Source organism: Mastomys coucha, unplaced genomic scaffold, assembly GCF_008632895.1.
Source record: "Mastomys coucha isolate ucsf_1 unplaced genomic scaffold, UCSF_Mcou_1 pScaffold22, whole genome shotgun sequence".
NCBI lineage: Eukaryota > Metazoa > Chordata > Mammalia > Rodentia > Muridae > Mastomys > Mastomys coucha.
In genome coordinates, this window is record NW_022196905.1 from 131,595,969 (window position 1) to 131,608,085 (window position 12,117).

A 12,117-nucleotide genomic window follows, 5' to 3' on the forward strand; every position below is an offset into this window, starting at 1 on the left:
GAGACCACAAGTTCAAAGTCATCCACATATACATACTGAGTTTGAGTTTGGGCTACATGAGACCTTGTCTTAAATAAAAGAAGCCAGTGGTGTGATGTACTGGAGGTAGCGGCATGGAGTTCTCTCTGAGTTTGAGACCAGTCTGGTCTAATAAATAAATAAGCCCAGAGACAAAGGAAAAAGACCCAGGAAGAGATGGAGAGACATACTCCTCTGGTCCCTCAGTCTTTTCCCATCTCACCATCTCTGTGATTGCGGTAGACTCTAGCTCAGGAGTCTAAGGACGGACAACTCTGGTTGAGAGGGGACCTCTCCCTCACTTACATAATATATATATATATATATATATATATATATATATATATATATATATACCAAAAAACGAGGGTCCCATGCCATCAGAAGGTTCCATTCCATCCCTTTCCCTGTGGAGTCCTCGTCTCCATCTCTTTGCTCTTTTCTCTCTCTGTGTCTTTGGCCAGTCTCCTGAGTCCTTGCAATTGGACCCTCGCTTCCTCCCAACCTCGGAAAGAAGAAGCGGCTGTCCCTTTAAAGCAGCGGCCCCCGGCCGGGTTATTGTCTCGCTTCGTAGCCAATCGGCCGCGCCGTTGGGGGCGGGGGATCCGGTGTTCTGATTGGCCGCCACCGCGCCCCGCCCCGCCCGGGATCCCGGGAGCTGTCCGGCCGCCTCGGTGCTGATCCCGCCGCCGCCCACGGGCAGCGAGCAGCGTAGAGAGGGCACTATGAGCGGGGGCGTCTACGGCGGAGGTGAGCCGGCCTGGGGCACCGGGCTCTCGGCCTGGTCTACAGCCCTGCATCCCGAACCCGCGCGTCCCAAGCCCTGAGCATCCCTGGGCCTGTCACCTCTGTACTGCATCAGGTCCAGTCTGAGGTTTGGGTCTCCCACTACTTCTGCTTTCCATTCTCTTGGGGTTCCCAAGCGTGCACTGCCTCCTGGCCCCTGGACCTTTCTTTTCCCTGCCAGGCCGCTAGGCAAGAGGGAACTCTGGTGGCTTTGACCCTCCACTTCCAGAACGCCCTGAAGTCCAGGTGGATCTCCCACCCACTCCCGGCTGAAGTTCAAACTGTGGCTATAACCCCCAGACTCCTCTCCAAACTATTTAGGGGGACGTATGGGAGAGGTCTCCTCACAAGCCTGTCTCCTTGCACAGATGAGGTGGGGGCGCTCGTCTTTGACATTGGCTCCTTCTCAGTCCGAGCTGGGTACGCTGGGGAGGACTGCCCCAAGGTGAGCCTTCCAGTCCCCTCCCCAAATCCCAGGGGCTCGGACACCCTCTGCCAGGCGGGTCGGCCTATGAACAAATGCGCACAGGTCAATCCAAGTAGCTCACCTGAGTGGCGACAGGGGAAGAACCCGGGGGTGGTTGAGGGCCTTAAGTGCCATTGAACCAGGGACTAGAAGGGATGATCCAGCTGGGCAGGGTAGTGCATTCCTTTAATCCCATCACTCCGGAGGCAGAGACATGCAGATCTCCGTGAGTTCAAGTCCAGGCTGGTCTACAGAGACAGTTCCAGGCCAGCCAGAGGTTCACAGTGAAAGCCTGTCTCCAAAAAAGGAGGGAATAATCTAGCTTCCCTACTCGTGTCCCTTATAACTAGGCTGACTTCCCCACCACTGTGGGGCTGCTGGCCGCAGAAGAGGGGGGCGGGCTGGAGCTGGAGGGGGAGAAAGAGAAGAAAGGGAAGATTTTCCACATCGACACCAATGCCCTGCACGTGCCTCGAGATGGAGCGGAGGTTATGTCGCCCCTCAAGAATGGCATGAGTAAGGGACCCCACCCACCCACTATTTTCTGAAACAGACTGGGAGACCCCACCCCTAACGTGTGGATGCAGATCTCCATACCCACAGAGCCTTGCTTGCTGTGGCCCAAGTCCCAAGGATGTCGTTGTTCCTACAACTGCTGGGATTTCAGACCAGTTCCCCTAGATTGTGGGAACTTAAGGGAGGGGGAGCTTGGAAGCAGAAGTTGGCCTCACCTACCTCGAGACTTGCCCTTGCTTCCTCCTTTACTTCCTGTCTCTGATCCTTGCCTTCCTTCCCACCTTCCCATCTATCTCTCCACGCTGGTCCTCTGTCCCTAGTTGAGGACTGGGAGTGCTTCCGAGCCATCCTGGATCATACCTACAGCAAACATGTCAAGTCCGAGCCAAACCTGCACCCAGTACTCATGTCGGAGGCTCCGGTGAGTGCCTCATCCAAACCCATGTCCAGCCCTGGGTCCCTGGAGACACACCTTTTCCTCCATCACCTCTAATGTGGAGTCACCACTATCTGTCACTTCACCTCCCTTTCCAGATTCATCCTGTGCACGCTGTCATCTTCCACCACATCCCTTCCTCCCTGGCTTTCCATCTCGCCTTCTCTCTTCCAGCTCCATCCACTCCATTGTCCTGCGTTGTTCACACACACTTAAATTTTTGGTCCATGTTATACATATATATGCATATTACCAATGTAGCTAAGTTGGGAGAGTTCTTGCCTGGCGTGCAAAAGGCTCTGAGTTCAAGCCTCGCTACTGAAGAGGGGGGGAATTACACTTGTAATCTTAGTACTCAGGAGATAGAAACAAAAGGGTCAGGAATTTAAATCAATCTTCAACTACATAATGAGTTCCAGGACAGCCAGAGAGAGACCACATAGAGAGACCACATCTCTGAAGAAAGCTGACACTTCCTCTCCCAGCAGCCACCAGTTAACAATAGGTCCTCAGCTACAGAGTAGGACTTAAATAGATCATTTCATGGTAGGATTTCAGTTTGGTTTTTTTTTCATATATGTTTTGTGTGCCTGTTTTATTATTTGTTTGTTTGTTTATTTTTGTGTGTGTGCGCACGCACACATATGGCAAGGGACAAATTGCAGGAGTCAGTTCTCTCCTTCCGCCCCGTGGGTTCTGAAATTAAAACTCAGGTGGTAAGGCTTGGTGGCAATTGTCTTCACCTACTGAGTTCCCTTGCCAGCTCCATTTGTCTGTTTCTGAGACAATATCGCCCTGTGTAGCTCATGCTGGCCTCAGACTTGAGATTCTCCTGAGTGCTGTGTGGACTGGTGGACATATCCATCCCTTCCATATCTCTAAATACTACGCTTGAATTACTGCACAGATTTTAAAATGTATTTTAAAAATTGTATCATGTGTACGTGCGTATGCCAACTTGTTTGTACATGTATCACATGTGTGCAGTGCCCATGGAGACCAGAAGAGGACATCAGATCCCATGGATCTAGAGTTAGAGGCAGTTGTAAGCCACTCATTGTGGGTGCTGGGAACTGAACTCAAGTCCTCGCAAAGAGCAAAAAGTGCTCTTAACCATTGAGCCATCTCTCCAGCTCCTTTCTGTGGTTTTATTTGTCTGTTTGTTTGTTTTGCTTTGTTGTTTTGATTTTTTTTTGAGACAGTGTTTCTTTGTGTAGCCATGACTGTCCTGAGATTAGCTTTGTAGACCAGGCTGGCCTTGAATTCACAGAGATCTGCCTGTCTCTGCCTCCCAAGTGCTGGGATTAAAGGTGTGCGCCACCACTGCCCGGCTATCTTGTTGGCTCTTATGTTTGGTTTATTTTATGCATTATGCAGGAATTTCTACTATGATAGATAAATACTTAGCTCTTTCTCACCCCACCAGGCAATGGTTTCTCATTTTCCCACCTTTAAGTACAGTCATATTTTTTTACAAAGAAAGGAAGGAAGAAAAAGAATTCTGAGTTTATACTCTTTTATATTTTGTATGCTGATAAGAGCTGAGTCAGGCAATAAACTGTGGTTACTTTTTCATGCTATGAAACTTTTGCCTTCCCTAGATCTGAGAATTGTTGTGGTTTTCATTTTTACCTCATTTTCTATTTAGCAATGTAACCCTAAGTTACAGATATCTATGTACTTTCTCAAAACACTAACTCCATGATACATTCTATGAATTTAATCTTATTGAAGAAATCTCTCTTGGAGGCCACTGACACATTCCACTTTAGTTTACATTTAGGAAATAGCTGCTATACTAACATCTTCCTTCAGCACCACTTAGAAGAGTTTCTTTGTTTTTCTTCTGAGAAAACTGTTTCAGTTACTTGACTCCCTTTCTTTTCTTTTTCTTAAAAAAAAAAAAGATTTATTTGTTTATTTATTTACTTACTTATTTGTTATATATACAGTGTTCTGCCTGCATGTATGCCTGCAGGTCAGAGAGGGCATCAGATCTCATTACAGATGGTTGTGAGCCACCATGTGATTACTGGGAATTGAATTCAGGACCTCTGGAAAAGCAGCCAGTGCTCTTAACTTTTGAGGCATCTCTCCAGCTCCTGACTCCTTTTCTTGGTTCACTCCTTTGTTTTCATGGAGCAGAGCCTTCAGTAATCACCTTTGATCACAGGAAGTATTTCTTCTGAGATGTTGAGTTGATAATTTAGCTAGGTATCATACTCCAGGTTGTAAAACATTTTTCTTCAGGTCTTGTAACTTCCTTCTATTGCCCCTGAACATCTACTGATGCTTAATATCAATTAATATTGATATTGAAAAAAATATTGATATTGAGAAGTCTAAGAACCATCTTACTGGTTTTTTCCACTGAAAATATTTAGATTTTTTCATTGCATCCTAAATGTTTTAAAACTTCTCCATGATATCTATTGCTATTGGCACATTTCATTAATTTTTCTGGAAACCTTTGCCTTTCAATTAAGTGAAAAAAATTATATCATTTTCTTATCTATGTGTATCTGTGTTTCTTGTTTCTTGTGTGTGTTTTTCTTATTTCTGTATGTCTGTTTCTTATTTCTATATGTGTGTTGTCTGTGGTCCTATTCTGTGTGTCTGTATTTCTTATTTCTGTGTCTATCTGTGTTTCTTATTTCTGTGTGTGTCTGTGTTTTTTATTTCTCTGTGTGTCTATGTTTCTTATTTCTGTGTGTGTGTGTTTCTTATTTCTGCATGTGACTGTTTTGTTTTTTTTTTCCAAGACAGGGTTTCTCTGTACAGCCTTAGCTGTTCTGGAACTCACTCTGTAGACCAGGCTGGCCTCGAACTCAGAAATCCACCTGCCTCTGCCTCCCAAGTGCTGGGATTAAAGGCGTGCACCACCACCACCTTGCGTGACTGTGTTTCTTACTTCTGTGTGTCTGTGCCCAAGAGCCATGTGGACATCAGAAGATAGCTTGCAGAACTTGGTTCTCCTCATTTACCATGTAGGATCTGGGAATCAAACTAGCTCATCAAGCTTGGTCACAAGCACCCACTGACCCACTAAGTAAAGACAAATTAAATTATGCTTTTACTACTTATATTCCTCCATTTCCTCTGTTCCCACTTCAGGGAAATCTCGTTATTCATATTGTGTGCTCCCTGAGCTGGTCTCCTAATTTTCTTACGTTTTCTCTTCTGTTTTCCATTGTTACCTGTTTCTCTAACTTCTAAGATCTTGCCTTAACTTCATAGTTCAGCCATTTTACTGAGTTCATTATATCAGCTCCTGAGTTATGTTTGTTTTTTCAAGGCATGGTTTCTCTGTGTAGCCCTAGCTGTACTGGAACTCACTCTGAACTCATTCTATAGATCAGGCTCGAATTCCAAGGTCCACCCACCTCTGCTTCCTGAGTGCTGGGATTAAAGGCATGCATCACAACTGTTTGGCTTGCTTCTGAATTCTTAATCTCCACAAGCTCTTTTAGTTTCCACAAATGTTCTTTTTATTCTCCTTCTTCTCCTCCTCCTTCTCCTTTTATTCACTGGTTTTGTTTTCTCTGTGTAACCCTGCTGTCCTGGAACTCACTCTGTAGACCAGGCTGGCCTCAAACTCATAAATATCCACCTGCCTCTGCCTTCCAAGTGCTAGGATTAAAGAGGTACCCCACCACTTCCTGATTCTTCTTTTTAAATGCCCAGAGCCTAAAAATGTCTGAAGACTATTTTAATTTTCCTGGGGGATGTTGGGGGACAGAAATTAGAGCCACAAGAATTCTAGGAAGAAGCTCTATAACCGAGATACATCCCCACAAATGTTCTTTTTTTTTTTTTATTTGAGCACCTTGTTCTTGTTTCATGGGTTTAATATCACATTCCTTTACTATAATTATCTACTAGTTTGTTGTTAGCAATCTTCCTTCTCCCACACTGTTTCTCCTGCCATATCTTGAGAGCATCCATCTTGTTTTAGAGACTTTTAGAAGACTTCTGCAAGTAGGTTGCCTGCTTTTATTTAAAAGTGATATATTTAAAAGGATTGATGAGAAGACCCATGGAAGAAGCATGAGGCTTGCTGACTGTGTCCTCTGCTGTGGGATTATTTGAGGAGAAGGTCTCGAGGGAAGTCTCTGCTTTGGCATCTTTAGGAAAATATTTAATTAAATTGAAATTTTTAGTTTTTTTAAAACTATTTTATGTGTATGAGTACTTTGCTTGCATGTATGTATGTGTGACGGACCACATGCATGCCTGGTGCCCTCAGGGTCAGAAGAGGGTGTCAGATGCTCTGGGAATGGAGTTACAGGTGGTCTTGAGCTGCCATGAGAATGTTAGGAATCAAACCCAGATCCTCTGCAAGAGCAATGGGCGCTTCTATGTGCTGATCTAACTCTCCAGCCCTGAATTACATTTTAATTGGATTGATTAATTGATTGTTTCAAATTTTAAAATATTTGTTTTATTTTGTAAGATTTGCCTATATTATTTTTAAATTATGTGTATGCAAGTGTGTCTCTGTGCAGGTTCCCATACAGGCAGAAGATGTCAAATTCCCTGGAGCTGGAGTTATAGCTGGTTCTTAACTGTCTTACGTGGGTACTGAGAACCAAACTTGGGTCATCCGCAAGAGCAGGAAGGTCTCTATTTTTTAATATGGCTTCACATATTTCTACTGTGGAGTTTTTCTGATTGCCCATGCCCCTTTTTGGAGCCCAGTGATGACATGGGGCAGAGAGGTTTCAAAAACCCACAGTGCCACTCAGTTCTCAGTATCATCTGTCATTTCCATCTGTGGCAAGGGACCTGCCAGTTTAGGGACCATCAGATCCTCTCTTTGAAAGATCAAGTTGGGGAGCTTGAGTGGACCACAGACCAAGGACACAGAGTCTGATAAATAGTTCAGGGACTTATTACTTAAATCGTTTACTTTGTGATCTGGACTCATCATAGAACCTGGTTTAGGCTCAAAGTCATTATCCTCCTGCCTCAGCTTCCTCTATGCTGAGGTTACAAGTAGGTACCACTACCCTGGCTGCTCTCTGTCCCTCTACTCAGCCTGTTTCATAAAGAAGCAATCACCACACAACAGGACACTTTGTGTCAGTATTCTTGTGGGCATTGGAGACAGAAGCACAGACACTGGGATGCCAAGCATGGCCCCTGCCATGGAGTTGTCCGATGTCTTGCACCTGTGTTCATTCACTTAGCATATTTTTATGTTATTTTCGTTGTAATACTTATCCAGCACCTTGTTTTCTGTTATGGCTCAGTAATATTCCCCTTCAAAGACATACCACAGTGTCTGTATCCAACCATCTGTTCATGTATTCACCCACCAGCTATCATGAAGGGCATTGCTATGGACATTTATGGACCAAGATTTCCTCTAGTACTTGTTTTCATTTTTTAAAAAGATTATTTATCTTATGTGTATGAGCATGTATGAGCATTTAGCATGCATGTATGTATGTGAGTGCACCATGTGTGTGCTTGGTGCCTGTGGACACCAGATGAGAACAGAGGATACCTACAGATGATTGTGACCCACCATGTGTGTGCTGGGAGCCCAACCTGGGTCCTCTGCAGGAGCAGCAAGTGCTCTGAGCCACTGAGCCTTCTCTCCAGCCCCTTGTTCTCACTTCTTTTGGGTGCATAACCAGGACTGGAATCACTGAGTCCTCTAGAACGTCTCTATTATATATTTCAAGAAGCCAACAACTACATTCTGCAGTGGCTGAATCCTTTTCCAGTCCTACTAGGGATGGGAGGGCCCAAATTTCTCATCAGCATATTGCTTTCTGGTTTTTATATGAGGGACATTTATTTGTTTACTGTGTATCTGTGTGGACACCTGCATGCCATGGAACACATGTAGACGTCAGAGGACAACTTGCAGGAGTCGGTTCTATCCATGCAGCATGGGGATCCTGGGGATTGAACTCAGGCCATCAGGCTTGGCAGCAGGCACTTTTACTAGCTGAGCTATCGTACCAGCCCTCCTTCCTGGTTCTTAACGATAAACATTGTCTATGTAGGTGTGAAGTAGGACCTCATTATGCTTTTAATTTGCATTTCTCCAGTGACTAATGATGCCAGATTTGCATCTCCCCAGTGGCACATCTTTTCGTGTGCTTGCCGGCTTTTGTGGGTTTCTGTCTTTTAAAAATGTCTCTGTTTTTGCTGGGACCTTGAGAGGAGAAAAAAATAGATATTTGTATTCAGTCTCTCGTTGTTACCCAGAAAGCATCTTCCCTTGCATTCCAGCATCTGCGATAGCTAGAAAGAGTGAGGATGAAGGGTGAGCTGGCAACCCAGGAGAGACTGAGGTGGATAGTGTATAGTAGAGAACACCAAGCCAGGCATGGAAGGATGCTAACTCTAGATCCAGCTCTGCCAAGAACTGTGCAGCACCAGGGCTGTAGCTCAGTGTGCAAGAAGTTGTGGCTTCCACTTCTGGCATGCCTGTAATCCCATTCTCAACTAAGTATCAAGTTCAAGGCTAGCCTGGGCTACCAAGGGATCTTTTTTCAAAAATAAAATAAACAAAAAAACCAGGGGCCAGGGAGGTGGCTCGGTTGGTAAAGTGTCTGCTGCCGTGCAAGCATGAGGACTTGAGTGCTAGAGACAAAAGATTCCCTGGGGCTTGCTGACTAGCAAGTGTGGCAAAGCTGATGAGCTCCAAGTTCAATGACAGACCTTGTCTCAAAAAATAAGGTGGAGAGTGGCTTAGGAAGACACTTCGTCTCAACTTCCGGCCTCCCTCAGACAGACAGACAGACAGGCAGGCAGGCAGACAGACTGACTGACTCTCTCTCTCTCTCTCTCTCTCTCTCTCTCTCTCTCTCTCTCACACACACACACACACACACACACACACATACACACACACACACACACACTAAATAACCAAAGAGATAAATGGGAAAATGGCCAGGCAGTGGTGGCGCACACCTTTAATCCCAGCACTTGGGAGGCAGAGGCAGGTGGATTTCTGAGTTCGAGGTCAGTCTGGTCTACAGAGTGAGTTCTAGGATAGCCAGGGATACATAGAGAAATCCTGTCTCAAAGAAACCAAAAACAAAACAAAACAAAACAAAACAAAAAACAAAAACAAATAAATGGGAAAATGACGTTCTTAACCAGGCTGGATGGTGTGTGCCTGCTACCCCAACACTTGAAAGACTATGGCAGGAAGATCAACAATTAGAGGCAAATTTGGCTGCTCTGGTGTCAAAATAAAGTATAAAACATAATAGGACTGAGGACACAGGTCAATGGTAGAGTGCTTGTCTTGCATGCGCCAGGCCTCAGGTTTTATCCCCAGAGTGAGAAAATAAAAGCAAATAAAGTTTCTTATAGTTCTGACATTGTACAGGTATATGTGAACCAAGGGCCTGACTGTTTCTAGTCTATGTGTATATATGTATGTGCATGCATGTGTGTGCATATGCTTTGGTACATGTGTATAAAATGTATGTGAATGTGTGTATCTGCGCACATTTATGTCTGTGAAGCCATGTATCTGTATACATACATACTGGTGAATAGTATGTATAGGAGTGTCTATATGTATTTGTTCCTAAGAGTATATTTGTTGCTGAATATGGACAAACGTGTGTGTACACACACATACAGACTAACTGACATGCTGTGCTGGCTGGGCCTCCATCTGGATTCTTCTCCTGTGCTCTTCTCACAGTGGAACACTCGGGCCAAGCGGGAGAAGCTGACAGAGCTGATGTTCGAGCAGTACAACATTCCTGCCTTCTTCTTATGCAAGACAGCCGTGCTCACAGCGTATCCTATGACTTGGGCAGTTCCGCTGGGTGGCGGGCTAGGGTGGGGCTGGGCCCGATTCCCCAGAGATCAGTATCTGGGGTGGGAAGAATCCTCCTAGAACCTCACTAGTGCAGAAGGCCCACAGGCTGGAGGCTTAGGGCGGGTGCTGCAGATCTGTGGCCCTTCCCTATTTTACCTAGTGTATGGATCAATCTCAGCTGGCAGAGTTGTGACAAGTAAACATTAGGGACCGGCTGGGGTCTGGACTGAAGAAGAAGGGACATGGGACAAGTTTCTTCCCAAGGCCAATTTTGGCCATTGTCTTTTTTCAGAATCAGTGATCCACTGAAGTCTGTGGTAGGTACTACAAGGGACCCCAATTCAAGGAGTCCACGGGACACAGAACCATATGACCCTGGAGCCTCAGCACTCAGAGGGGTTAAGGAGATGAAGTACACATTCCAGGCCTGGGCTTGGATTGACTATACACATACATATATGTGCATATATACATATAAGAATTAGACCCGGGAGGGAGAGTGAGGGTGACAATTGATTAAAACCATTTTGTTCTAGCTGTGAAAAAAGAAAAAAAGAATGAGATATAATAAATATTATATATAGTGAATATTACATAGCAAGTGTTATATATAATGAACATTATATATTTTAAAAGTTAGGGAGCAAAAGCCTAGCAGCTAGGAGTGCTTGCTGCTCTTATAGAGGATTGGCTCTGATTCCCAGCACCCACACAAGACAGCTCAGCTGTGAAAGCGACTGCCACACAGATATGAGGAGCAGAGTTTGGATCCTTAGAAAGCCACTCATATGCCCAGTAGGCATGACCATCTACTTGCAAGTGCAGGCTCAGGAGGCCAGCAAGGCATATTAGAGAGCTCTGCATTTAATTGAGAGCACTTTCTTGAATGAATAAGTTGGAAGAGTGATGATCAGGAATGAGTCTTGATATTAACCTTGGGCATCTGCAGACAAACACACACATACACACACACACACACTCACACATACACAAACGTTCTCACACACTCACACACACAAACACTCTCATACACAAACATACACAGAGACAAGCCCACACCTATGCAAAAAGGAAAAAAAAATTCTAAAGGTTCTATTTGCAGACTGGGATGACTCTTACCCTGAGAGAACTTGGAAGGACTAAGGCCTGACCCAGGTCCCAACTCCCTCACGGGCTGCTGCTGTTTCTTTGACTGACCCATCCCATGACAGCTTTGCAAATGGACGCTCCACAGGCCTGGTGCTGGATAGCGGGGCCACTCACACTACAGCCATCCCAGTCCATGATGGCTATGTCCTACAGCAAGGTAGGGCCTTGTCCGGGGTCTGGGGTGTCTCGAGGAGCCCTGGTTTTGAGGCTGCTTCTTCTTCCAGGCATCGTCAAGTCACCCCTGGCAGGGGACTTCATCTCCATGCAGTGCCGGGAGCTCTTCCAGGAAATGGCTATTGATATCATCCCCCCTTACATGATTGCAGCCAAGGTAGGACCTGTGGTGTGCCCAGATATGCCATCCATAGTCCTGGCATTTGCTTTATACCCATCAGTCCCCAGGTCCAGGAAGTAATGGAGAAAATCTCCCAAAGGATCATGGATCCAGGTCCTCATTATCCAGTCATGGGGACAGGCTTCACATCATAGCTGAGACCAGATGTTTGAGGACCAGATGTGGGGAGGCACATCTGTAATCCTAGCACTTGAGAGCTGGGGGCAGGAGGGTCGGAAGTTCAAGGTCAGTCTTGGAAACAGTGAACTGGAGGCCAGCCTGAGCTATACAAGCCATTCTCTCTCAAAACAAAACAAAAAGCAAACAACAACAAAAACCACAGGGACTAGGAATGCGTCTAGTTAGCAAGCTCTTAGCATGCAAGGACTCTTGAGGTGGATCCCCAGCACCATGTAAACCTTGGCTATATGAAGACCTGTGTGGATGACATAAATCTCATCTAAAACCAAACGAAACCAAAACAAAAACAAAACCAAAAAACAAACAAACAAAAAAACCATACAAACAAAAACCCAAGTTCAAGTCCTTCCTCTGTTGAGGAAGAGCCATGAAACCCAGAGTATCATATGACAGCTTCCTAGATGGAGGGG

The 12,117-nt window shown here is 45.3% G+C and overlaps 1 protein-coding gene across 4 annotated transcripts in view; it reads left to right on the top strand.

Moving 5' to 3' along the window:
• Nucleotides 1–640: 640 nt before the first annotated feature.
• The window catches only part of LOC116068599 (actin-like protein 6B), a 32,704-nt gene continuing 21,227 nt past the window's right edge, over nucleotides 641–12,117 (top strand). For 3 of the 4 annotated variants that reach the window (XM_031338364.1, XM_031338365.1, XM_031338366.1), the window contains exons 1-7: nucleotides 642–768; nucleotides 1,173–1,249; nucleotides 1,621–1,786; nucleotides 2,107–2,207; nucleotides 9,904–10,001; nucleotides 11,235–11,329; nucleotides 11,397–11,503. In XM_031338364.1, coding sequence (XP_031194224.1) covers nucleotides 744–768; nucleotides 1,173–1,249; nucleotides 1,621–1,786; nucleotides 2,107–2,207; nucleotides 9,904–10,001; nucleotides 11,235–11,329; nucleotides 11,397–11,503 — 669 coding nt within the window. In that variant the 5' untranslated portion in view covers nucleotides 642–743. Of the gene's footprint in view, nucleotides 769–1,172; nucleotides 1,250–1,620; nucleotides 1,787–2,106; nucleotides 2,208–9,903; nucleotides 10,002–11,234; nucleotides 11,330–11,396; nucleotides 11,504–12,117 lie in introns of all 4 variants that reach the window. The other variant, XM_031338371.1, reaches the window with a different exon arrangement.